The sequence below is a fragment of the Myotis daubentonii genome, chromosome 16 (assembly GCF_963259705.1).
Source record: "Myotis daubentonii chromosome 16, mMyoDau2.1, whole genome shotgun sequence".
Classification (NCBI taxonomy): Eukaryota; Metazoa; Chordata; class Mammalia; order Chiroptera; family Vespertilionidae; genus Myotis; species Myotis daubentonii.
The window spans coordinates 42,793,162-42,820,048 of record NC_081855.1 but is presented as its reverse complement, the minus strand read 5'-3'; the positions used below and the strand labels follow the sequence as shown (position 1 = coordinate 42,820,048).

General features: G+C 53.0%; 1 protein-coding gene across 5 annotated transcripts; it reads right to left on the bottom strand.

Annotated features, from left to right (window-relative positions):
* Positions 1-1,311: 1,311 nt before the first annotated feature.
* CD300LG (CD300 molecule like family member g) lies at positions 1,312-16,391 on the bottom strand. 5 transcript variants are annotated; one of them, XM_059670315.1, is made up of 8 exons: positions 16,277-16,391; positions 13,555-13,890; positions 10,403-10,501; positions 9,439-9,679; positions 8,672-8,784; positions 6,613-6,662; positions 4,075-4,194; positions 1,312-3,487 (listed from the first exon to the last, which is right to left on the bottom strand). In XM_059670315.1, the coding sequence occupies exons 1-8, from the start codon at positions 16,317-16,319 to the stop codon at positions 3,374-3,376; spliced, it is 1,116 nt and encodes a 371-aa protein (XP_059526298.1). In that variant the 5' UTR covers positions 16,320-16,391; the 3' UTR covers positions 1,312-3,373. The 5 variants fall into 5 exon arrangements, with proteins under 5 accessions (XP_059526298.1, XP_059526300.1, XP_059526301.1 ...); XM_059670317.1 differs by having other exon boundaries at positions 9,439-9,550; XM_059670318.1 differs by having other exon boundaries at positions 9,439-9,496.
* Positions 16,392-26,887: the final 10,496 nt, after the last annotated feature.

Below are 26,887 nucleotides of genomic sequence, written 5' to 3'. Positions count from 1 at the left end.
GCCAGTGCTGGGTGCCTGCCATATTTTAAAGTTTTGTAGGTGAAGAGCACCTCACTCTTACTTCACAGGTGCCCCAAAGCACCTCTGAGGTATAAGGAGGGTACAATGCGGAAGTTCATGAGGAGGCCCCTAGAGGGTCCTGCCAGCTGCTTCAGCTGGTTCACGCCCTGGTCCTTCAGAACATCCTGGGCCTGGGCCTGACCAGCAGTCCTGGCTGTTAGATAGACATGCGCAGAGCAAGGACCATGGCCAGGTACAGAAACTCAGGGCAGAAAGCTCTGGAGGCCTGGCAAGGGGCAAAACGGAAAAACAAAAACCTTGTCCCCAGGGTATCCTCTCCTCCCCTAGCATATCGCTGTCTTATGGTTCAGACCCCTGACCGTTTTCTCTCGAAAGATAACGTCTAGGCCTCTTTTCCTTAAATAAATTCATTTTTTCTTTATCCTCCATCTGAGAGGGCTTACTTAGCCTGCCCGGGCCTCACCAACTTTAACCTTTCACTGGCAATCATCAGCAGTTTTAGCTGAATATGGCTTGGTCTTTTTGTGAAACTTTTAGCAAATGACAAGATACACATTACACAAACCTTATAAATTCCAGGGCTAGATCAAGGCAAAGTTATAAAGGACATAAAAGATTACTCTAGGCTAGACTACCTGCTGGGCTCCATATGCCGGCTAGGTTAGGGGCAGCTCCTCCGGCCACCCACAGGGACGGGGGTGGGGGGTGCCGGGGGGAGGGGGGGCGGGTAGAGGCTGTGAGAAATGCTGATGGTGCGGCCCTGTGGGAGTGAAGTTGGTGCTGCCATTTCAGGAAGCTGTGTTAAACAGCCACAAAGAAAACCGAACTTCCGTGGCTGAATGCCTTTTTTTTTTTTCCTGAACAGGTTTTATCACACAGGGGATGGGGCTCAGTCCTTCTTGGCTGCTGTCTTCCTCGTGGCTTCGAGGACATTGCTCAGCTCCTCTCTCTTCCTCTTGGCGTGGATGTGTGTCCCCACCCTTTTCTTGACAAATTGCAGGGCCCCCTTGTGCTTAGAGACCTGGAGCCGCTCTACGGTGCACTGCTCACGGAGGAGGGGGGGGGGGCGGTGCAGAGCCGCACCCTCTGAGATCGTGTCCTGCAGGAACGGGGTGCGTGGTGGGGTGCGTGGTGAGGTGGGTGGTGGGGTGCGTGGTGAGGCGCATGGTGAGGCGCCCGCGGCAGCCACTCACGTTTTTGGTCACTTTGTGGCCCTTGTGGAGACCCACAGCCACGGGGGAGCGAGAGCCACTGCAGAGGCACTGGGGTCAACGGCGGTGGATTCCCCCCCCCCCCTACTAACCTGCTGAACGCCTTTTTGAAAAGAAAGGGGGTATTGGGCCATATTGCAGCCAGAGAAGGGCCAGGTCCTGAGCATGAGGCCTGAGCCGCCAACAGCATGATTCGGGCGGGAAGGCAACCTGTCCCCCATCCTGGAGCCCATGAGCGTTTTTCTGTATTTTGTTTTGGGGAAGAAAGATGCAGTTTGTTTGGACAGAATTTGCATTGGCTACAGAAGGGGGCCGAGATAAGGGGAAGCAGGGACAGTTCTGTGATAGGAGCACCTTCCGGGGAAGGAAGAAATCTTCGCTTCTTTTGATTGGTTTCGGGCAGCAGTCCAGAACGTTCGTTCGTTCATATGCAGGATGCGGGGATGTCCGGGGTCAGCTGGTCGGTGCCCGGAGGTTGACCCAAAGCTCCAAAAACATTCAGGAATGTCAGCAGTCTTTTGTCAGTCGGCCCGCAGCTATTAACTGGTTAATTAATTCACCACTACTAGTATAATAATTCACTGGTTAGTTATTCCTGTCTCTCTTGCTCACTCTCCTGCCGGCTGTAATTTAATTTGGAACATCTCAGCTTTGTTCTTTTGTCAGCTGTTTAGCGATAGGTATTAGCAACTTCAAAAATATTTATGCCCTATGACCCGGCACTTTCACATACGCAAATCCTTCTTAAGGAAATCTCCAAGTGCAGATAAAGCCTTGCGCAAAGCACAGTGGAAAATGGTTATCTAGTGGAAGAGAACAATGAAATTAAAGCGCACTGACATGGCGAAATATGACACAGCTGATAAACACTTTATTTATGGAGAAATGCTTATCTGCAATAATAGCGAAGTGGGAAAAGTAGGATATGAAGTTGTATAGGCAACTTGATTTGTAAAAGAACACCAGCAAATGATGCGGAGAAGAAAGACTGAAAGGAAACACCACGAAATGCAGTGATGAGGGTCTCTGGGCAGCGGTGAGAAGATGAATGACTTATTTTCTTCTTTTTCCCTCCAAGTTCTGTATACGGGGCAAGACTTCCCCTCTCCACCCCCTAGCCCCCGCCCCCAATTTCACTGTAAAAAAAAGAAGAAAGAAAAATAATAGTAGCTCAGGGGCCAGACTCAGGGTCACCTTGAGGTTCCCTGTAGGTTCCTGCCCTAAACCCTTCCTCTTCCCTTTTAGAGACCCACCTGCACCAGTGGCTTCCTGCCCCTCACCCCAGCCCCTCACCAGCACCCACAGGCAATTAACTCTTTCTCGACCAGGAAGGAGCCAGGCTTGTCTCCATCCTTCCTCCAAAGCCTGGAATGAACGCCTGGCTGGGTGGGGAGATCACAGAGGCGACTCCCTGCCGCCCAGTGTGTACCTGCCCTGGGCTGACTCGGGCAGGAAAGCCTCCCACTGGGTCATGGTTCGTGGGCAGAGCATCCCTATGGGGCGGGTGGAAGACCCCACATCCCAAACATAAGTACTGAGCGTTCAGGGTGCCCAGGGTTCTCCACCTGAGATCACCAGGTACTTGTTAGAAATCCCGGGTCCTGGGCCCAGCCCCAGGGCCGGCTTGGAAGGATGGGATGGAGCCCAGGAATCACCTCTTTCAGCAGCTTTCTGAGGCCTGGGATGCCGTGGTTCACAGCTGCACGTGGAGAAATCAGAACTGGTCTAACGGGCAACAGGCCCACTCCTCCCTCCAGCTTATGCAGGAGCGAGTGGTGCTGAGTCCGAGGATGGAGGGAAGGGAGGAGCCGGTGGGGTCTGCAGGGGGCGGAGGGAAGCCTGCTGCTGGGTCCAGGCCCAGGGAATTGCCTGCTCCAGGTACACACAGACCAGGTCTTCTGAGCCCTGCCTGGCCCTGGTGAGGGCCCGGGGATGTGACCGTGCTGGGGAGGTCCTGTCCCGCTGGAACTCCGGGGCCCCGCGGCAGGCCGGGGCAGGCAGGAGAGCCTGGGAGCCTGCAGAGGCCTGGCGCCTGGCGGGGGAACTCTGAGGCCACGGCCCAAAGCCTATTGCGATTCGTGTAAATCCAGCCACTCCAGGTCACGGTTCGTGGCAGGCCTGGCCCAGAGGGCGTCCAGCGGCTAGACTGGGATGAATACAGAGGCTCTGAGCTCCTCCTCGGACATGTGAAGGGGAGGCCCTGGGTTCGCCTCACCCGCCGGGTCCTGGAAGGAGGCCTCCTCTTTCTTCAAAGTCTGCAAAGACAGCGGTGGGGTTGGAAGCAGAGCGCAGTTAGGGCTGGGGGTGGGGGGTGGGGGAGGGATGGATCTGCGCAGCTTCTGGTCCACCCCAGAGCCTCTCCCACAGCTCCAGGCCTCTGTCCATCTGCAGGGTCACAGGAACTAGCAACTTCTCCCCAGAATCTCCAGGCTTTGACTCAGCCCTCCCAGCCCTCCCTCCCCAGCCCTCCCTCCACCCCCTGAGGGAGCCCAGGCCAGGCTCTGGCTTTAGATGCTGGAATCCTGCCAGCCCCCAGCTCTTTAAGCCAGGGGTCGCCAACCGGTGGTCCGTGAGGTCCGAAAGGTTGGTGGCCGCTGGTTTACGCTGTGATTCCCAACAAGCGAGTCAAGAATGTTCCGGATGGGAAAGGAAATAAGGTCCAGAGCTCTGGCTCCGAGTGGAACGGCCGAGGCCTGTGGTTATGGGGGGTAGGTGGGTGCATGGGGGCGGGGGGCAGGGTTTGGGGAGCAATGCTAAGGAAAGAGCCTCTCCCCACCTCCCCGCACTGTCCGAGCGGGGCCAGGCCGGGCGGCTTTAGACCCCGAGGGCCCTGTGTCCACACCTGGCTTTGGCTCCGGATCTCCGGGATCTCCGTGTAGGGGCTGGCGGAGGGCTTGGGGCCGGCTCGAGGCCCAGGGGGTGCTGCGAGGCTGACCACAGTGTACTCCGGGGCCTGGCGGTTCTGAAACAGAGACTTGGTCAGAACAGCCCATTCTTGGCAGCAGGGGTGGTCTGTGGAGGGTAAGGCGGGAGGGGTGGGCAAGGGGAGAGCATGGGCTGTGAAGTCACAGTCCCTGCGTCCCGTTTCCTCTGTCGCAGTGGGACCTTGGGCAAGACACCTAACCTTCCCAAGACTCAGTTTCCCAAGCTGTAAAATGGGGATAAGAATTTTTCCCTCAGGGTCATGATGACTCTTCATGATAAGGTTTTATCACTCAGCAACAGGGGATTCCTGCAACGATGAATTTGTTTTCATGATTGTTATTTCCAGCTTTGGCTGCAGGTTCTTTGCAATAGGCTCAGAGAGCGCAGAATCGGACATCTCAAAGATTCACCCAGTAACAGACAGCACGAGAAGAACTCTCCAGAGATCGTAAGTCTGAGCAGCCCCTCCTGGATCAGATGAGGAAACGGAGGCCCGGGGGAGAGAGGTGGGCGGTACAGAGGAGACGGGGACTCCCCAACACGTTCACATGGAGAGACGGGCGAGTTCCATAACCTCGCTAAGCCCCGGCCTTCCCCTCTGACAGGGCTGGAGGTGGGAAAGTGTGAGATGAGACCATCCAGAAAGCCGGAGCTCCTCTCTTTGGCTTCAGGGCCCATCAGGCCATGAGACTCCTGGCCAGGCACCTCAGGACAGCTGTGCCCCGGAGAGACTTGGCCAGGGGCCTGGGCCCACTCCAGCCCGTGCTCTGCCCAGCGGCTAGGACCCGGGGGCAGGAAGTGGAGGGGCCTGGCATCCCAACCTGAGGACCCAAGGATATTGTTTCCATCGATTCTCAGAGAGAGAGAGAGTGGACCAGAGGGGGAGAGACAGAGAACGAGAGAAACATCAATGTGAGAGACACGTTGACTGCACAACTGAGACCTTCAGTCCTCGGGCTGATGCTCTGAGCACGGAGGAGGAAAACCGCCAGGGCAAACCTCCAACCCGTCAACTCCACCTCCAGACTCCGCTCAAAACGACAGAAGCCAGAGAAAAGCAGAAGTTTTCGGCTGGTCCCATTCACAGGATCTGGCCTCCAACCCTCTTGGGAGACCCGTTCCATCCTCCTAACAAAGCCCCCCACCCAGCTCCTCTGCTCATGGCCCAGCGCCCCTCCCACAGGTGCAGGGCCAGGAGGCAGAGCGGGCAGCCTTCCCAGTGTGGGCTGGACAGCAGCAGAGCAGGGACGGGCCTGGGGCAGGCTCTCCCCACAGCAGCGGGGGTCCTCTCTCCTCCCCAGCTCCTCTCAGGCACTGGGTGGGAGTGAGCCCCAGGAGGCATAGCCTGGAGGCCGGGCTCCGAAAGTGGCCAGTGGCAGCCCCTGTCCATCTCCTTGACCTTTCCCTCATTCCTGTCCACCACCTTTAGCCTTGTAGAGTTTCCTGAGACAACAACAGCTGCTTCCTAAGCCACGCCCAGTACCCCATTCCCGCCCCTGCCCCGGCCCCTCCCAAGAAGGATCAGGCCTGAGGCTTTTGTCTTTGCTGGCGCCAGGAAAGAAGGCGGAGTAGCCCCTTTCCTGCCCCCAAGTTTAGGGAATCCGAGTGGAGGCATCTCAGTAAACAGCCGAGGGAGGAGGGGGTGGGTGAGGCAGGTGGGGCTTCGGTTTCCTGAACCCGTGATTCCGCAGCCCTCTCCTTCCGTGGAAAGGGACGTTCTCTTTGCAGGGGTCAGGGAAGGGCCAGGGCAGGTTCCCCTCTCCAGGAAGATGGGCAAGTTACCCCCATTCCTTCTTCCCCTTGGCTCCCAGAGCACCACCTTCAGGCTGTGTCTCAGAGCCAAGAAAATGCTCAGAGAAAACAGTAGGGTGTTCTGAAAAGAGGAGAGGTGGGAGACGAGAAATCTGGGTCCAGTTCTCTGTTTGGGCCACCACTTGCTGTGTGACCTCGGGCAAGATGTTGACCCTCTCTGGGCCTCGGTTTCCTCTTCTGCAAACGCAGACTGGAGCCTGCAGTTGTCATACTCTGGTGTGCCGTCAGAATCCACAGGGCCCCACCCCTAGAGGTTGCGGGTGGGAGAGGATATTTTTTCTGACACCACCTGCCCACCAACCCCAGGAGTTCTGAAAGGGGGTGTGCACCCAACTTAGAGGCAGGCTGGACTAGATGATCTCGAAGGCCCGCTCTGGATCCAGCTCTGATCTTCTCTGATTAGAAAAGGGGGGTGAAGAGGAGGGTGCTGGGCTTGGGGAAGAGCCCTGCCTGGCCCCGGGTGAGGAAGAAGGCTGTCAGCTCACAGCCTGAAGGGCTCATCTTGGGGCTCAGAGATTCCCTGGAGGTGGGAAGCCACCCCTGCTTCGAGGTCAGCCATGGAGGACCAGGTAGGGAGATGCAGAGGCGGAGCCCTGCAGAGTCTGAGGGTCCGAGCTTGGCCTCTGTCTGCCTCCTGACTTACCAAGTGTGAGAGGTGGACCTTCTCATTCTGTGTCTCTGTGTCCAGTTGAACTGAAAGAGATCAGACGGAGTACCTTGAGGCCAGGAGTAGCCAGGAGTAGCCTGCAGCTGCTCCCACAGAGATGGACTGGCCTCCCTGCATCTTTGGGCAGGGGCTTCCTAGAGGGAGTTGGCAGGCAGGTTGGGCAGAAATGCCCCTTCTAGCTCAGCCCGTTGGCAATGAGTGGGCCTTTGGAGATCAGTACATGGAGGTCTCCTCATGTGGGCCAGAGCCAGGCTGGGGAAGGGAAATTCTGTGTGCTAAAGCCATTGCTTCTTTTTTGAATCCTCACCCAAAGAGTGAGAATACTTATTCCATTGATATTTAGAGAGAGTGGGAAGGGTGGGGGAGGGGAATGTGTTAGAGACCTCCTGCCCACACCACAACCGGGGGTGGGGATTGCAACCACGGTATGTGCCCTTGACCAGGAATCGAATCAGAGACCCTTCGGTTCATGGGCCGACACTCGAACCACTGAGCAAACCAGCCAGGGCTAAAATCATTGCTTCTTAAACCTCAGCGTGCCTACAGGGCCCCAGGAAATGTTATCAAATGCAGATTCTAATTCAATAGACTGGCCTTGGGGCCTAAGAGTCGGCACTGCTACCAGGCGACCAGGAGAGGTCACGGTCACGGCTGCTGGCTGGGGACCACGATTGGAGAGGCAAAATGCTAAGAGGTTCTGAGGTTGTGGCCAGGAATGCTCCCACCTGTATGCTCCTCCCCGACTCCTCTGTGGGGATTTGGGGACATGGGCTGAGCTGACATTTCTTCCTGGGGCCGCACAGGGAGGAGCTGGGAGGCAAGCCCAGGATGTCCCCTTGGCCCGTGGCCATCTGCACAGGGACAACACTGCCAATTTGCAAAGTGCTTTCCCAAACATCTTCCTGTCTCCACTGCTTCCTAGCTATGCAAGCACAGGGCCTCAGTCTCTTTCCCTGTATAATGGGAGTACTTGCAATAAGTAGTTCCTAACTCCACAGTATTGAGGAGATTAAAGGAGATAAAAGCAACATAAGCTACACACCCATGCCTGGCACCTGGTAGCTTCTATTACTGCTATTTCAGTTATTATCTGTGCTGTCCAACCCAGGAGCCATGGGCCACACATGGCCCCTGAGCGCTGGAAATGTGACTCCGAATTACACTGGGTTTCAAAGACTCAATATGAAAAAATGAATGTAGAATATGTATCATTAACATTTTGATCTTGTTTCTATGCTGAAATGATCGTATTTTGGTTATAGCGTGTTAAATAAAGCATATGATTAAAATTAACTTCACTAGTTTATTGTTTTCACGTGACTATTAGAAGAATTGCAAAGTAGATATGTGGCTTGTGTAATATTTCTTCTGGACATATACCTGTGATCTGAAGAAGCCGCGGCTCAGGAAGTTTAGATGAGTCCCCCCAGGTCTCACAGCTAAAAAGATGGAAGACCTGGGGTTTGAAGCCACGCCTCCACAGCAGCTGGGCACTCCAGACCCAGCAGCCACAATGTATGTCACACTCAAGTTCAAGTGCTGCGTCCAGCCTTCCCCCCTATAGTCAGTCCTCACACAGGAGCCGGACCGGCAGACACTGAACATGGATTCTCGGGGAAGACATGTTTGGCACCAGGGACCAAACATCTAGTCAGTCCCAAAGGACCCCAATCCCCACTGCCAGCCCCTGGAGACACGTTCAGCTGGGTCTGCACTTGCCAGCAGTTACCCGGATGTCAGTAACTGTGTGCAATTACGTACGAACCCCCAAGAACAATAGGGAGGGAAGCGACTGATGACCTCGGATGGACGTGAGCAAGCCGAGAGCCCCGCTCTCACTCTCACTCCCCCAATAGAATTACCTTTTTCCTAATGCCGGTGGCCCTGTGGCAGCCTCAGAAAGGACTCGTGATGCCCGTATCTCAGACAGACACACTGAGCCACAGGTCTTCTCTGGGGTGATGGTGGGAACGGCTGGTCTCAGTGAGGTTCCCGGCTGAAAGCCTCCCGCCCACTCCCGTCTACCTGTGCTCACCTTCCTTCCTGCACCGGAGCACGCACCTGCCGACGACAGCCAGGCCTGCGGCCAGCAGGAGGACCAGCAGCACTAGGACCGGCGCCAGGATGTGGGCCTTTGAGTGGGACGCCCTGCAGAAGGCGCCCAGGGGCTGTCACCAGCCAGCAGCACGTGGTGCACCCGACATTCCTATTCTGAGTCCCAGCCATGTCCCTTGTCTTTCCCAAGGAGATCAGAGGGCACCAGGGACCAAACATCTAGTCAGTCCCAAAGGACCCCAATCTCCACGGCCCCCCCCCCGGCGACACTTCAGCTGGGTCTGCACTTGCCAGCAGTTACCCGATGTCAGTAACTGCGTGCAACGATGCATGAACCCCCAAGAACAATCCCTCAGGCTTGGACTCCAGTTGGGTGGGAAAGATGTTTTTGTTCCCTGTTTTCATGCTTGGCACAGGGCCAATGCAAAGTGTCCAGGCAAAAGCTACTGCACTGGGGTGGCTTCCCTGAGGCTGGGGCAGGGAGAGGGGTGGGCCCTTCACCTGGGGGGGGTGGGACTGCGTGTCCAGGGCAACAGGGCTGCTGGCCCCTGTAGGGCAGGTGGCTCACTGCTCAAGGGCCCTGCTGAGGGGCGAGTGAGGGCTGAATCTGCCCTCACTGCCTCCAGCTGTGGCCGTGGCCGGAGGCTGTCTTCACCTGGAGGAAGGAATGTTAGGTTCTCATTCGCTCACAGGCTCCTTCCGGTTTGGGGATGGCCTGCAAGGTGACCTTGGTCCCCTGGAGCTCACCTGGACTTGGGGTCTTCCGTAGAGGTGGAGTCCAGGTACGTGGAAGGCCGAGAGGTCCCTGCATGAGGAGAGGTGGCTCTGTGAAGGGGGGGCTCTTCGTTCGGAGAGGTCCCTGCGTACGGAGAGGTTCCTGTGTATAGAGAGGTTCCTGCGGGCTCGGGCGGGGACGTCCCTGCGAATGGAGAGGCCTCGGCCTCTGTCTTCCCCTGCTTGGTGACTGTCGGGCGGACACCAGGAGAAGCTACAAGTCCAAAAGCAATGCCTCAGCACCTTCCCTGGCCCCTGCATCCCATCCCCAGACCGCTGAGCCTTGACCCCTGACTCCTCCTGTCTCCTCCCCTCTCCTCCCCGGGACCAGTTTCTCAGAACACCCCCAGGTAAAGGGCACCCCAGGAAGCAAACAGAGGCCTAGCTAAAGCCGTGCTGAGCAAGCCCCACACCTGTGCGCAGTCGCCAGCCTTTTAGTGCCCGCGGCCTGTTCTCTGTGGGGAGGCGCACACTCCACCCCCACCTCCAAGACCCATTCTAGTGACCGCTCGGTAGATGCCTTCCTGCCCTCCCCCTACAGCTCTGGCCAATTGTCACCTCTGCTCTCACCTGAAAGTCCTCATGTCACCATCACTTGCCCACCCCCACCACCTAGGTCTCAATCGTCCTTGATCTCCTGCAGGGTGGTAGGGACAGGCCCAGAGGTCAGGCAAAAGGCCCAGCCTCTCCTGCTCACCCTTCAGACACCCCAGAACACAGGGCAGCTCTGCCCGCAGGCTGTGTCTGCTTCCCGGCTCTGCTGCTTCCTGTGTGACCTTGAGCCAATGGCCTAACCCTGCGGAGCCTCCCATTGCTCAGCTGACAATCCAGCTCCCAGGATGTGGGGCCGCATAGCGCAGTGTCCGACACCAGGCCGGCACCCACTGGTGGTTTCTCTACCAAGGGGCCGAAGAGGGGCAGAAACCCATGCACTCACTCGATGCTGGGGGCTGAGTTTGCCAAGCTTTGGCCTTGGGCTGGAGGCTTGTAGCAAGAGGCTGGAAGGAGGGGGTGGGGGAGGGAGGACAGCAGGGACCTAGGGGAGAGGAAAGGCTGGTCTCAGGGAGGCAGGGATCACTGCTCTGAGCCAGATTTCCTGCCTTGGGAGCAGCCGGCAGCTTTCCCACCCCCTCCCCCCATCTCCGCTCAGCCCATCGCCACCTTTCCCCCTCAGCCACTCAGGAGCCACGGATGGCCGATTCCAGCAGACTGCTGGCCTTCCGCTCCTGCAGGCCCTTGGCCTCCCACTTAACGCAGACCTTGAGCTTCCCTTGTCCCCCACTGCCCACCGGCCTTTTCCAGGCTGCCCTTCACACCGATGCCAGTTTTGTCTCTAAAATATCTATGGGACCCCATCACTTTCTACTTTAGAGCAGTCAGGGACCCCCCATGGCCCATAAGCTGAAATCCAAACGTTTTCTCATGCCTTTCAAGGCCTTTTAAACTCAGGCTTCAACCCACTGTGCCAACTTCACCTCTTCCCCATCCCGTGGGCCAACCAGTTACCCTCTAGTCCAGCGGTTCTCAACCTGTGGGTTGCGACCCCTTTGGTGGTCGAGCGACCCTTTCACAGGGGTCGCCTAAGACCATCCTGCACATCAGATATTTACATGACGATTCATAACAGTAGCAACATTACAGTTATGAAGTAGCAACGAAAATAATTTTATGGTTGGGTCACAACATGAGGAACTGTATTTAAAGGGCCAGAAGGTTGAGAACCACTGCTCTAGTCCCATCTAAGCTAGCCGCCTGCCTGCTTCCATACCTTGGACTTGCTTTCCTGTGTGCCCTGCCTTTCCTTCCCATCTCTACCTAACTCACCAAGCACCGGCTCAAAAGTCGGTGGGAGGAGCCAATCCTTTATTCTTCGTGTACCCACAGCAGCCTGTGCATGGCGCCAGTGGAACTAATACTCCATTTGTGGCAATAACTCATTTATGGGGTCTCCCCACTAGCCTGGGACTCCCCAGTGGGCTGGGACTTCCCCGGGGCAAAATGCCCAGCACAGTAGGCAGAAACCTACCGGGGCCAAGCTCCCAGCAGCCACTGAGCACTGAGCTCCCAACCTCCCCCCCATCCATCAGGCGCCTCCTTTCTGACTTGTATGCCATCCTGGACTCTTCGTTTCCCACCATTTTCTATTGTAATCTAGGCCAGTTTTTCTCCACATTTTCTGAGTAAATGATCAAATCTGCAGATAAAGAATATTTTTATTTTCCTTCCTACTATGTGTACTTGTTAATTGTGTCCCATTTCATTGCCTGGGGCCTCCAGGTAATGATGAATAGTAGTGATGGTAGTGGGCATCTTGCCTTGCTCTGACCTTCCTAGGAATTCTTCTAACGCTCTGCCATTCTCTATGGTGTGCAGACACGCACGCTGGCTCGTGAGAGCTAAAACGTAGCTTTTCGGGAATTTTGTGAGCTGGTTGTTAAACTGCCGGTGGCTGGAAATTGGCATCGCAGGGGCATTTACACCACAGAAATGGGCAAACACTACAAGCCGGAGTTTCCCCCACCATTCGTTATGTACCTTCACCAGCCCACCACTGCCATTAGCTTTCCTTATTTTCAATACCCCAACCGCCGTCAGAGAGGCCTGCAGGGTCTGATACAGGAGGGTAATACAATGAAAACAGTAGAGCTCAAACGTAGGATTAGAATAAAGACCCATGGATGAGGGGGCTCTGGCCGTGGGGATGGGCCTGGGTGGGATGGGTCCCAGCTCTTGGGCCAGGAGAGGGAAAGAGCATATTCCAAAGCCAGAAATGACCTGCTTTTGACTCCTGGCTCCACCACTTCCTGCCAGGAGACCCCAGGCAAATCGTTTGATCTCTCGGAGCCTCCGTCCCCTTATGTGACATGTGACATGCGATACAAAGACCTACCTCCCCCTACTGACCTGCAGCCTGGGCTGCCCACTCCCCTGGGCCCCCTCTGGCTGCTTCTCCTCCTCGGCTCAGCAGGTCCAGGTGGGGTTCCGGGCACTCAGAGAGGTGCTCGTCCCCAGCCAGAGCCCCATGGCACCAGCCCCAGCCCCCTAATGTTTCTGAGCTCAACAAGCCCCTCTGAGGCTGGTTGCCAGGCACTCCGCACACCTGTCCATGGGGCTGCACGGTCTGGGAAGAAGAGGCGAGAAGGAAGAGCCGAGGGAGCTACACGAGCTGAGGCCCCTGTGGCCATGGCTTAGGTCAGCGGTTCTCAACCTGTGGGTCGTGACCCCTTTAGTGGTTGAACGACCCTTTCACAGGGGTCGCCTAAGACCATCCTGCATATCAGATATTTACATGACGATTCATAACAGCAGCAACATGACAGTTATGAAGTAGCAACGAAAATAATTTTATGGTTGGGTCACAACATGAGGAACTGTATTAAAGGGCCAGAAGGTTGAGAACCACTGGCTTAGGTGCTGTGTGGGGAGGGCCCAGGAGGCAGTGACGATGGATCCGGCCTGAGGAATCCTCTGGACTCTCTCTGACACCAGGGAGGGAGAGAGGGAGGGAATCTTTTTCTTCTTTTTTTAAAAATATATTTTATTGATTTTTTTACAGAGAAGAAGGGAGAGAGATAGAGAGTTAGAAACATCGATGAGAGAGAAACATCGACCAGCTGCCTCCTGCACATCTCCTACTGGGTATGTGCCTGCAACCCAGGTACATGCCCTTGACCAGAATCGAACCTGGGACCCTTCAGTCCGCAGGCCGACGCTCTATCCACTGAGCCAAACTGGTTTCAGCGGGAATCTTTTTTATTGCCCCAGCCGTGGCAATCTCTCCCACATCTGGGCAGAGAGGAAGGGCACTGAGCCTGGCGTTGGACAGACCTGGGTTCGATGCTGCTCTGCCACCTTCTAGTGGCGTGACCTTGGGCAAGAGTGAGAGGACATCTGAGGCTCAGGCGGCAACCTCTGTGCCCCAAACGCTGATGAGCTTTTGACCTGTGTGGTTTCACTGAGTCCCTGAGACACACTCCCATGAGGCATTGCACCCTCTGTGCCGGGGAACTGGGTCCACTACCGACCCACCCCTCCCCTTGCCCTCGGCATCTCCGGTCCTCCCGCCAGGGAAGGAGGGACGTTACTTACCTGGCAGGACGAGCAGAGAGACCAGGAAAGTCTCGTCAATGCCCAGGATGGTGATGCCGCACCAGTAGTCCCCCGAGTCCTGCTGGGTGAGCTCCCTCAGGGTCACGTTGAGCGTGAGCTTCTGGGGGTTGTCCTGGATGGACACCCTGCCCTCTGTCCTCTCCTGGCCATCTTCTCGAGCGTAGATGATGCCCAAGCAGCGGGCGACGAGGAGCCCGCCCTTCTTGCACCAGTATTTCTTGTGCTCCCGCAGCTTCTCCTCGTAGGTGCACTGCAGGGACACAGTGTCGCCTTCGAATCCTCTGATCTTCTTCGGCCCCATCAGAGCTTCATAACCTGAAACCACAGCAGGGACAGAGGTCAGAATTCCCCGCATTCAAGCACCAGGGTCAAGACCAGAGGTTGTTCTCAATCACCCCTTTCTGGGGGCAGCCCTGTCGGAGCTGGTACTCCCCACCCACCAGGGGACTTTGGGACGGGGCTGTTGAAATATAGATATTGCTATATAATTGTTTCCCTAAAACTGGCACATTAAAGGATTATGGGGAAGGGGAGCTCTAGCCTCAGACAGCCCGGAGTTTGCATCCCAGCACCGCCACTTCGTAGCTGTGTGACCTTGGGGAAGTTGCTTGACCTCTCTGGGCCTCTGAGTTTTCTCATCGATAGGTAATGACAGTATCTTTTTGTTGTTGTTGTTGAAAAGAATTACTTTTATGGATAGACATAATAACCCAAGGGCAGCCGAAGCCGGTTTGGCTCAGTGGAGAGAGCGTCGGCCTGCGGACTGAAAGGTCCCGGGTTCGATTCCGGTCAAGGGCATGTACCTGGGTTGCGGGCACATCCCCAGGGGGTGTGCAGGAGGCGGCTGATCGATGTTTCTCTCTCATTGATGTTTCTAACTCTCTATCTCTCCCTTCCTCTCTATGAGAAATCAATAAAATATATTTAAAAAAAAATAACCCAAGGGCAAACATTTATCTACAAAATCCCCTGTTTGTCAAGGTCCGTGCAAAAGCAGCCCCCTGGCCTGTCACCATGAGCTGCTCCAGGTGGAGCCTGGAGAGGTGTGATCGCGGCCGAAACCCATGGAATTCTGCAGCCTCTGGAGAGTCCCCCACAGCACAGGGCAGTGCCAAGGGAGGACTTGGTCATGGGGGTCCCTGACCTCCTGCTCAAATAGGATAAGGTATTTGGGTGGCTCCTCTCCTCATATGGACTTTTGGAGTCTGCCTGGGTGTCTAACAAGTGGTCATGTTAATAACTGGAGACTCAGATTTAAAGGCGGGTCTAAAACTAATAATGAATGAAGAGGCAGGATACAACAGCATACATCCTGAATTATCTGTTTGTTTTTTAAGAAAAAATACTTTTAATACTCACACAGGCAGCCAATTAACATTGGTTAGCTCGGTCGGTGACATTTTCTTCTCCACAATGTGCACTATATAATTTGTACTTTAAAAATATTATTATTTTATTTTATTTCCTTTTTAAAAATATATTTTATTGATTTTTTTTTTTTTTACAGAGAGGAAGGGAGAGGGATAGAGAGTTAGAAACATTGATCAGCTGCCTCCTGCACACCCCCTACTGGGGATGTGCCCGCAACCCAGGTACATGCCCCTAACTGGAATCGAACCTGGGACCCTTGAGTCTGCAGGCCGACGCTCTCTCCACTGAGCCAAACCGGTTACGGCTTATTTTATTTTTCCGCTGCAGTTTACACTCCATATTATTTTTATTAGCTTCATGCGTACAGCATGGTGGTGGGACAGCCATATACCTTACAAAGTGCTCCCCCTGCTAGTTCCAGCGCGCACCTGCCCCCATGCAGTTATTGCAATATTATTGACTGTATTCCCTGTGCTGTCCTTACGTCCCAGTGACCGTTTTGTAGCTGCCAATCTGTATGTCTGAAGCCCTCCACCCTTTTCACACAGTCCTCCCCCCCTCCTCCCTTTGGCAACCACCAGTCTGTTCTCTGCATCTATGAGTCTGTTTCAATTTTGTTTCTTTGTTTATTTTGTTCTTTAGATTCCACATGTAAGTGAAATCAGACGGTGTTTGTCTTCCTCTGACTGACTGACTTCACTTAGCATAAGACCCTCGAGGCCCATCCATGCTGCCCCAGATGGTAAGACTTCATTCTCGTTTAGCGTAAGATGTTATCACATGTAAGACACACTACCATTTTACGTACTACTAAGAAAAACATTGCCATTCGAACAACTGGCCTCACTTACAAAATGCATCCTGATTTTTGATGTTAGAAGGTTAAAAATAAAGCAGGTCTGTGAGTTGATGAAAGGTGAAAATTGCCTCTCAGGGTTGTTGTGAGTTTAGCAGCAGTTCAAGAAATATTTGCTGAGTTTAAGGTGGCAACGGTATGGGGGATGTCTGATCTGCCTCCAGGCTTGGCTCCGAGTGGGAGAGTGATGAGAGAGGCAAAGCTTCTCACAGCCACACAGACTCGGAGAAGCTGGAACCCCAAGCTGGGGACAACACCCGGCTCTGGGTTCCAGAACCAGCAAGTGCCACCCTCTGAGGGCTGAGGAGGCCGAGGAGGTCGGGGGTGGGGTGAAGCCTGGAAGGATCCGGCAGGGCTGGTCACAGCCACGCGCACAGCGGGAAAGGAAATGCCGGTTGGGGGGGGGGGTCCTCTCTCTGCAGACTCACAGCCTCAGCCCCACATCCCTCCACTACGCCCTCTGCCCCATCTCACCTGGGAGCAGGAGGCAGCCCCACAGCAGGACCAGGGGCCCCATGGTGGGCACAGGACACGCAGGAGCACACGCGGGTGAACTGGGAGCGCCTCTTGGGAGCACATGAGCTTTAACTTCCTCCAGATGAGTGGGATCCAAACGAGGAAGGGAGGGGAGGGGCCATGTGGGTCACCCCTGGGCACCCAGCCCAGGGATCCGCCTTCGCCATTAAATCTAATTACCTCCCTCCCCCCCTTAGCGCCCACCTCCCCCCCCCCCCCACCTAAAATATCCCACGACAGCACTTCTCCCAAACCCCTGCCCCTTCAGAGGAGTCTTAACCATGCCCACAGCCATACACCTAAGGGGGTCTGTGTGTAAAATTCAGGGAGTTCATGAATTGGGATGAGAAAAAAAATTACATATTGACCTTCAAGTAATATCTTTTCCTTCTGAGTGTTAGCAGGACCTGTGACTTTGCCACCAAGACAAATCACAGACACTAGCACAGCACGTTGTCACCGATGACTCAAAATATCGTGGGTGCTCCTCATGCCATGGAAAATCTTTAGTAATTAGGTGTGCCACTAGAGCTGGCTCTTGAAAGCGCTCATAGAGACGCACGTGTACTCCTATATTACACACATACACATTTTGATAACCACTTCAGTGTTATTGGTTTTCTGCTAAGCATGTGTATTTTATATTTTTAAAAGACCATTATTCTGCCCGACCAGTGTGGCTAAATGGTTGAGCATCGACCTATGAACCAGGAGGTCACGGTTCAATTCCCAGTAAGGGCACATGCCCTGGTTGCGGGCTGGATCCCCAGTCTGGGGCGTGAAGGAGGCAGCCCTATCAATGATTCTCTCTCATCATTGGTGTTTCTATCTCTCTCTCCCTCTCCTTTCCTCTCTGGAAAAAAAAAGACCATTATTCTGAGAGGGGGCCATAGAATAGGTCAATGGTAGAGGTTAGAACGCCTGTGGCAGTGCCCACTGCCCCCTCCTTCATCGGGCCAGAGGACGCAGTACGGCTCTTGGCCACCAGGCGGCGGTGCAGGCAGGGGTCAGAAGCTGCAGGGCTGGGCTGAGAGGGAGCCATCTGCAGGCCGTGCTGCAAGGCTGGTCTTCCCGCGCGCGCGCACACGCAGAGCCGTCTTAGCATCCAAAAAAGTGAATTAGCGGTTTCCCACCGTAGATTTGAACCCTTCCGGAAAGGAACAAAATGCACACGGACACTAGAGGGAGCCCTGACACATCGTTTTCCAAAATCGGCCTGTCGGTGTGTTTTTTTGGATTGCAAAGTTCATGCAGCTTGTAAGCAAAATTTTACACAACACAGAAATGCTATAAAAAAAACAACAGAACAATGGGAATGTTTCCTGTAATTCCCCTTCTCTGTCAGAAAACCGCTGTTTACATTTGGGCATGTGTACATCCATACAGACAGCCAGAATTTTATCCACTTGTTGGGCTAATATTTGAAGTAATAATTCACTGATTCTGGGAGGTGTGTGTGTGTGTGTGTGTGTGTGTGTGTGAGAGAGAGAGAGAGATATTCTGGTGATGTGGGAGACAGGTTTTAATTTCTCTGTGATTGTGGGCACTGCTGGGCAGGACAGAGGTTCGCATCAGTGAAAACCCTGTAAGGATGAGCTCAGCCTGGACCCCACTCCCCATTACATGTATAGGCTGCAAAAGGTAACCGGTTTCTGCAGTTTTAAAAACACAGATGAAAATAATATTTATTCTGGGGCAGTGGTTGGCAAACTGCGGCTTGCCAGCCACATGCGGCTCTTTGGCCCCTTGAGTGTGGCCACGAAGTTTCAATCGCACTGTACGTGCGCGCCTGCGCGTGGTATTTTGTGGAAGAGCCACACTCAAGGGGCTGCAGTTTGCTGACCACTGTAGGGTTTGATAGTATATCTCTGTCCTTTCACTGTTGTCTGTCCTATACAGAATAGTTTCTGACCTTCCTGCTTATCTTAAATCCTAACTATTCGCTGTAGGCAGGGACGAGCATCTGACACTGTCTCGTTTTCCAGTGTCTCAGGGCCTGTGCGTTGACACTTTGAAATGTTTTATTTGGTGACAAGTTGTTTTCCTTTTATTTGTTCCCTCTGTTACAGCTCACGCATTGTATTGTGATTTTTTTAAAAAGTAAGTGTGAGAAGACATATTTATTTATGATTGCATTTCCTGAGAGTAAAAGAAGTGTTACCAAAATGTGAATTTTCATGTAGAGGGGGTTGGGTCTAATGTGCATCATCCTTTTGCGGACTCCGTTAGAAACAGATCCTCCAGGCCTAAAAGTATTGCAAGAACCGGGGAGAAGGGCCTAGAGTGAGGGGTTAGTATGGGCCCTGCACCGGGTCCTACCCCGTGGGATGGATGGAGGGAGAGCAATGTGGTGGGCCAGATGTGTCCCCTGGTGGGTTTGGGGATCTGAGAGGAGAGAACACATGTGCCCTGCTTCTTACCCAGAATACTGGGAGGATATTAGTGGAAAAACTAGTCAAATACTAATAAAGTCTGGAGTTTAGTTACTAGTAATGTTCCAAAGTGAATTTCTTGGTTGTGACAAATGTATCATGGTTACATAAGATGTTAACGTTAGGCGGAGCAGACAGAATGAAGGACATTCAGGGGGGGTTCTGTAAGTATAAAATTATTCCACAATGTAAAGTTTATTTTATTTTATTTATTTTTAAAAAATATATGTTTATTGATTTCAGAGAGGAAGGGAGAGGGAGAGAGAGAGAAACATCAATGATGAGAGAATCATTGATCACCTGCCTCCTGCACGCCCCCCTACTGGGGACCAAGCCCGCAACCTGGGCATTTGCCCTTGATCAGAATTGAACCTGGGACCCTTGAGTCCTCAGGCAGGCCGACGCTCTATCCACTGAGCCAAACTGGCTAGGGCATAAAGGGTTTTTTTTGTTTGTTTTTTTTTAAAGCAATGAAGAGCCAACAAAAACATGAGTGATTGCCTGGCTGAGGCCTGCAAATAGAAACCCGGGAGGATGAGCTGAGCACGCAAGGTGCTTTGGGCCTGGGGAGCACCTGCTGGTTCAGGAGGAGCCACTAAGGGGATGTTGGAGTCTAGGGCTATCCTTACATACATTTAATCACCTTAGACTAGGACGCCAAAGGGCTGCAATTTGGGAGAAGGGTGAACTGCAAGTACACCAGGCCACCGTGGGCGCTCGCTCAGCTCGGTCATTAGGTGCCCCAGGAAACTTCAAGCTTTGAACTTGAATTAAAAAGATTGGTCCTGGTCTGGTAATACCCTCTCCTCCCCTACCCCCAGGTATCTTAAAGATACCAATGAAAATCCTTTCTGAAAGAAGATAGCATCAGCCTAAGCATTAAATATTTGAAAACCTTTTTTCCCTCCAAATACAACCCAATCCTATGTAATAAAAGGCTAATATGCAAATCGACCAAACAGCAGAATGACTGGTCGCTATGATGTGCACTGACCACCAGGGGGCAGATGCTCAATGCAGGAACTGCCCCCTGATGATCAGTGCGTTACCACAGGAGGAGCACCGCTCAGCCAGAAGCCGGGTTCATGGCTGGCGAGCGCAGCGGCGGTAGTGGGAGCCTCTCCCACCTCCATGGCAGTGCTAAGGATGTCCAGGGAGTGGGCCTAAGCCAGCTGTGGGCAAACTACGGCCCGCGGGCCAGATCCGGCCTGTTTGAAATGAATAAAACTAAAAAAAAAAAAGACCGTACCCTTTTATGTAATGATGTTTACTTTGAATTTATATTAGTTCACACAAACACTCCATCCATGCTTTTGTTCCGGCCCTCTGGTCCAGTTTAAGAACCCATTGTGGCCCTCGAGTCAAAAAGTTTGCCCACCCCTGGCCTAAGCCATCAGTCGGACATCCCCTGCAGGCTCCCGGACTGCGAGAGGGTGCAGGCTGGGCTGAGGGACCCCACCGAGTGCACGAATTTCATGCACCGGGCCTCTAGTATACAATGAAAGAGAACCAGATATAGTCTGAGGAAACAAGACTCAAGTGAGAATGTACAAGAGAAGCAGACCTGTGGAGACTACAGAGATTGAAAGCAGCAGGAGTCGCCTTAACACAACCATTCTCACTGTGTTCAAGGAGGTAAAAGTCAAGCTTGAAATTGTTGACAGGGAATTGGAAAGTATAAAAAAATGAGCCAGCAGTTTTGAAAAAGAACAACATAAAATTCTAGGACTGAAAAATACAATCATTAGACTTAATAATTCAACAAATGAGCTTCAGGTGAGACACAGTTGAAATGATAATAGTGAACCAAAGAAATCATCCAGAATGAAGCAGAGAGAAATAAATGAAAGGAAAATAAAAAAGAGAGGGTAAGAGAAATGGGGAATAACATTAGAATGCCCAACATACATTTTATTGGAGACGAAAATGAAAGAAGATAGAGGATATGGCACAAGCAGTAATCAAAGAAATAATTGCGAGAATGTTCCAAATGTGAAGAAATGCACCATGGGCCCTGGCCGGGTTGCGAGGTTGATTAGAGTGTTGTCAGATATGCCAAAGTTGAGGGTTTGATCTCTGGTCAGGGCATATACAAGAAGCACCCAATGAATGCATAAGTAAGTGGAACAACAAATCGATGTTTCTCTCTCTCTCTCTCTCTCTCTCTCTCTCTCTCTCTCTCAAATCAATTTTTTTAAAAAGAAGCACACCATGTGTTTTTTAATATGCACATGATTATAATATTTGGGGTGCTAAAGCCTGTGCCCAGGGCATGGGCCTCTCTTGCCTGGGTACAGTGTGGACACTTGATCTGTGACAAAGGTGGCACAGTAGAGTGGGGCGGGGAGAGGATGGGCTTTTCAGTAAGTATGTTGGAACACATGGAAAAAATGCGGGATGTGACCCCTGCCTCCCATCACCCACAAAAATCAATTCGAAGTGGATTCCAGAACTAAAGGAAAAAGGCAAAATGATAAAGCTTTTTGAAGATAATGTAGCATATGTTCATGGTCTCTGGGGTGCGGAAAGAGTTCTTAAACAAGACACCAAAAGCACAGACCACAGAGGAAAAGACTGATAAATTAGACTGTGTTAAAATTAAAAACAGTTCATCAAAAGATGCCATGAAGAGTGAAAAGACATACCCACAGAGTGGGAGGAAATATCAGTCACACAAATCACAGACAACATGAATAAATCGTAAAAAAAAAAAAAAGGATAATATTGAGTGAAAGAAGCCATGTGTACAAAAGACATCTTGTAAGATTCCATTTAGATGTCTGAAAGCAAACCAAAGGAAACAACGAAATGGTATTGGATTGTGACATGTAGATGGCAAAACCAGAAAGCAGAAGTGATTACTAGGAGAGTCGGGGTAGTGGTTATCTCTGTGGGGAGATGTGATCTGTGAGGGGCTTCTGAGGCTGGCAGAGTTTATCCTATATAATAAAAGGCTAATATGCAAACAATGGATCAACTGGTCACTATGACGCACACTGACCACCAGGGGGCAGATGCTCTACACAGGAGCTGCCCCCTGGTGGTCAGTGTGCTCCCACAGGGGGAGTGCTGCTCAGCCAGAAGCCGGGCTCATGGCTGGCGAGTGCAGCAGTGGTGGCGGGAGACTCTCTCGCCTCTGTGGCAGTGCTAAGGATGTCCACAGAGGCTCCCAAGGGAAGCGGGCCTAAGCCGTCAGTCAGACATCCCCCAAGGACTCCCAGACTGAGAGAGGGCGCAGGCTGGGCTGAGGGACACCCCCCCCCGCCCCCCGAGTGCACGAATTTCATGCACCGGGCCTCTAGTTTCTTCATAGGCATGGTGGCTACACGGGTGTTCATTAATTTGTGAAGTTGTCTTGTTGGTGCACTCTCCTGTGTGTCTAGTATTCTAGTTCATAAATCTAAATGTTGGTTTTTGAGATAGAATAACAAAAACAACAAATAGGAAAAGTTACCAGAAATCCCCCCCCCCACGCCCCCCAACCCAGTTACAGCCTCCCTGATTCTCACTGAGATGTAAATGGACTGAGCTGCCCTTTTTCCAGACCCTCCTGACTCACCCTCTTGAGGTGTGTCTGGGAGTGAGTCCATTTCTCACCTTGGAATTATTCCCTTCTCCCTCAGCGTCTGGGCTGAATGCCAAACCTGCAGATGCAGACCTGTAGCCTGAAGCAGATTCTTTCTGTCACCTCTTGGAGGATCATCGACTTTCTATCTTTTCCAGAGCGTGCCTCCTACACTCTCCTCTCCCTGTAGAGATGAACTCCAAGTCATTCATTCGTCGGGTGTTGAGTTCATCTTCCTGTTCCATCTGTGGCTGCCCTGGCCTGGCTGGGTGAGGGGACCCCTGCCTAGGCTTCTAGCCATCTTGGCCAGCTATGTCCTGAGCCACTTTCTCTGCCTTGGGGTGAAGCTTTCTCCCCAGCACTCCAGTTCTAAACCCTCATTCACCCAAACCTCTCTCTCTCTCTCTCTCTCTCTCTCTCTCTCTCTCTCTCTCTCTCTCTCTTTCCTTACTTTTCATTCTAACCTCCCTGCCCAAATGTTCCCTAGGCTAATGGACACGTACACATGAACCTTTTAGTGAATAATGATAAATCATCTTCCAGCAAATTTAATACCAATTATCACTCTTTCCAACCGTGTAAACATGTTTATTGCCTTACATCCTTGATAGCACTCATCATTTCTATTTTTAGTCAATACTTTTGAGTTGCTAGGTATACCATGTATCACCTGAGCCGCCTTCTTCTAGTATTTACGCCTGTTATTTCTTTTTCTTGTCTGTTCATATTGGCCAACACACCCAGAGCCATGTTAAAGGACTCTGGTGATGGTAGGCACCTGGAGGTTTAATTATTGTATTCATAACATTTAGGCTTGAAATGTCTTCTTGATCAACTGATCCTTTATCACTGTGGAATAGCCCCCCTTATCCCTGGAAATATTTCTTGCGGGGTTCCCCCCCAATTTCTTTAATAGATACATGACCATTCAGGTTATCTATTTCTTCTTGAATAGCTTTGATAATTCTTGTTTTGTGGATCTGACAAAAAAAAAAAGGTATAATTTTGATTCATTCACACCGGATGGCTGTCGTTGTGTTGGCTGCTGTGATTTTTTAAAATTTGACAATCTAAGGGAAAAGTGGTCAGTGCCCCTGACTAAATAGTCAGGTATTGCATGTTGTAAAAATTCCTGTGGCACTCTGCTTGAAAATCGCTGTTCTAGAAGAGTTAAAGATACCTGTTCTTTAAATGTTTGGTAGGACTCTCCTGCAGAACTACCTGATTTTTTTTGAGGGAGCAATTCTTTGACAATCTATTGAAATTGGCCTGTTACTATTTCTGTCCCTTCTGGGGTCCTTTTGCTAGTTTGTGTCAGAATAATAAGCTGGGTCCCCGGACCAGCCAAGTCAAGGACTGTGAGTGCAGCGGCAGCATCACGGTCACACCCCCCAGGCACCCGACAGTGGGTATTTTTCATGTCTGCCTTCTATCGTGCAGCATAACACACCTGTCACTCGACCGTGTTGTAACATGGTAGGAATAATATTTAAATAGTAGTTTGGGTTTTTCCCCCACTGATGAGTGAATATACATACCAGTGCAGCTATACTACAATTTATTTATCCATTCACTTGTTGATGGACATCTGAATTGTTTTCTGGTTTTGGCTATCCTATATAATAAAAGGCTCATATGCAAATTGTCCCCTCAGGAGTTCACCCGACTGGGAGTTAGACCACTCGCTATGATGTTCGCTGACCACCAGGGGGCAGCATGGAACAAAGGAAGGCCCCAATCGGCCCTGATCGCTGGTCAGGCCTAGGGACTCTACCCGTCTACCCGTGCACGAGTTTCATGCACCAGGCCTCTAGTTATGAATAAAGATGCATTAATATTCTTGTATAGGTATTGTGGACAGATGGTTTTATTTCTCTTGGATAACTACCTAGGAGTGGAATTGCTGGATCATAGGGTGGATGTATGGTGATACCTGCTCATGGTTTTAATGTGCATTTTCCTAATGACAAATTATATTGGGTAAGCATTTTCTCGAATGCTTATTGGCTATTTATACATCATCTTTTGTGAGGTGTGTTCACATCTTTTGCCCATTATTTTGGTTATTATTATTATTGAGTTACAGAAGTTCTTTATCGAGTTACCAAGTCCTTTGTCAGGTATATCCGTTATGAATATTTCCCCTCGGTCTTTGGCTCACTTATTTATTTTCTTGATAGTGTTTTTTGATAAACAACAGTTTAAAATTTTGATGAAGTTCATTTATCAACTTTTTTAGGGTCTATGCTTTTTATGTCCTTTCTAGAAATCTCTGACTACTGAAAAATTGAGAAAATAATCATCTATGTTTTTCTGGAACGTTTATCAATTTAGTTTACGTTTAGTCCTTCTTAAATTGAATTTTGCATATGGAATGAAGCAGGGCTCCTACCCCCAACACCAGACACACCTGCATGTCTAGCTGTCCCAGCATCCTTTGCTGGTGCCCTTGTCAACACCCATTTGACCCTCTATCAGATGGCTCTTGATATGTAACACTAAGCACCACAGGTAAACTGTCTCCTAGAGTGTTTCTTTACTCAAAGCGAAGTCCTAAGACAGGGAGCATCACATCCCCTGGGAGCTTGTTAGAAATCCAGACTCCGGCAGGGCTCCGGCCCTACACAACCCCTGGGCGCCTTCCATCCGGGAAACCCTGGTGTAGATGTTTGAGGGAGGAGGGAAAATGTCGTCATGACCCACCTGCTCTGCCACTGACAACACTGACCACCGTCCTGTGCACTGCAGGCTCCTGGGTGGGTGGGGGTGGGGGTGGGGGTGGGGAGTGTGGACCCATTTCCTCTCCTTCTCTGTCTTTGCTGCTGGGGGAGAGGCGAGGGTAGCACCCACTCCCTACCCTCTAATACCCCCAACCACATGCTCACTCACCGGGCAGCTCCTGCCCTCTCCTCCATGCACACCCTGAGCCTCAGTTTCCTCAGTTACAGAGCTGAGATAATGATGTTCTCTGCCTCAGGGGTCAGTGTGATGCGAGGGGATCTGAGGAGTGCCGGGGGCAGAGGGACAGCACAATAGAAGTCAGTGATCGTCAGGCCATTCCCGAGCCTGTCCCCACAAAAGCGCCTGCACACAAGCCGCCCCCTCCGCCTGCACCGGAGCGGAGCGGAGCCTTGCGGTCTCCCAGCCCAACTTCTCCCCCCATGACTGCCCCGCGCCCCGGGCCGCGCGCGCCGACACGGCTTTCCCAGCGCCTTGCATTGTTACAAGATGTCCTCGCGTCTGACCCGCCCCCGCCCCCGCCTGGGAGCCCCTCAAGTCCGGGATCTGGGTCTCTGTGGTCTCCGGACCCCAGCCCCTGCACAGCGCCTGGCCCTTGGACGGGGCTCCATCGGTGTTGGCAGAATCCAATGATACGCTAAGCCAGCGTCCACCCGCAATACGCCGGGTGTGTGTGGGCGGTGGGGGCAGAGGGACGCTGGCTGTGTGCCCGGGTTGTGGGGGGACACAGGCGGGGGGAGGGGGGACCTCGGCAGGGAGGACCGTGGGGAGGGGGTAGGACGCAGGAGGCGAAGCCTGGGCCAGCAGAGGGCTGGCAGCGCCAGACTAGGCGGACAGCCTCGCTCCTCCCCCTCCTCCTCCGGCGCCCTCTTCTCCTTCCTCCTCCTCCTCCTCCTCCTCCTCCTCCTCCCCCCCCTCCCCGCGCCTCGCCTCCCCCGCCTCGCGGGTCCTGGCAGGGAGGGGCCGGGAGGCGGAGCCAGCGGCGGCCCAGGCTCCCGGCCCGCGTGGCTCCCGGGCTGGAGCGGAGATTTCGGGGGCGCCCAGGTAGGAACCCGCCGGGAACACACAGGGGACCGGGCCGCGGGGAGGGGCCGGGCGGGGCGGGGAGGATGGGCCAAGACCGCCTCTGTGCCCACCGCAGCCTCGCGGCCCACAGAGCCCCCCGCTGGGGGCAGGGGGAGCGCAGTCCCCGCCCCACGGCTGCCGGTCCCCCCTCCCGCACCCCCCCTCCCCTGGCACCCCGCTCCTTCCCAGCCGCCGGGCATCCTGCGAGACCGCCCCCAGCGCCCCCCAGGTTTCGCTCTCCTCCGCTCAGCCTCGCTCCTTGTTTGTCCCACAGGTTCCTTCTGAAGGCGAGCTGGAGTCTGTGCCTGCCGCCTGCGGGAGAGGCGGGGTGCTGGGCTAGAAGGAGCCAGAGGGCAAGTCCGGCTTGGGGAGGGGGGGGGGGCGGTGGCTGGAGGGCCGGGTACCATCCTTAAGCATCTTAGTGTCACCCGTGCAGTCGCGGAGGGGCTGGCCCCGTGTTTCCGGAATGAATGAATCATTCCTCTCCTCGTCCCCTCCTGAAGGAGGACTTTTTGAGGTCCACGTGCTGCAGAGCAGTTGGGGGGCCTTCTGAGGCAGGGCCCCCTGCGCTCTCATTGCTCCTCCTCTGTATGCTCTGTTCTCGGGGGAGGCTTCCTTCCGGTTGGGGCTGGGGGGATGGAGGGAAAGGAGGGCGCTTTAGGCCCGGCCAGGTAACTTGTTGAAGGTGTGACAGGCAAGGGACTTGGTTGAGCCTCACAGAAGGTCAAGGGAGAAGGGGGTGTTGTGGAGGAGAGCGCCCACGTCAGC

What these genes read in the sequence shown, in the direction of transcription:
- CD300LG (XM_059670315.1), bottom strand. Translation starts at nt 16,319, where the DNA reads ATGGGGCCCCTGGTCCTGCTGTGGGGCTGCCTCCTGCTCCCAG. An exon ending in ACGGAAGACCCCAAGTCCAG is followed by an intron (nt 8,785 to 9,438) that starts GTGAGCTCCAGG and finishes CGCCTTCTGCAG; the next exon opens with GGCGTCCCACTCAAAGGCCC. An exon ending in AGATCCGGAGCCAAAGCCAG is followed by an intron (nt 3,488 to 4,074) that starts GTGTGGACACAG and finishes CTGTCTTTGCAG; the next exon opens with ACTTTGAAGAAAGAGGAGGC.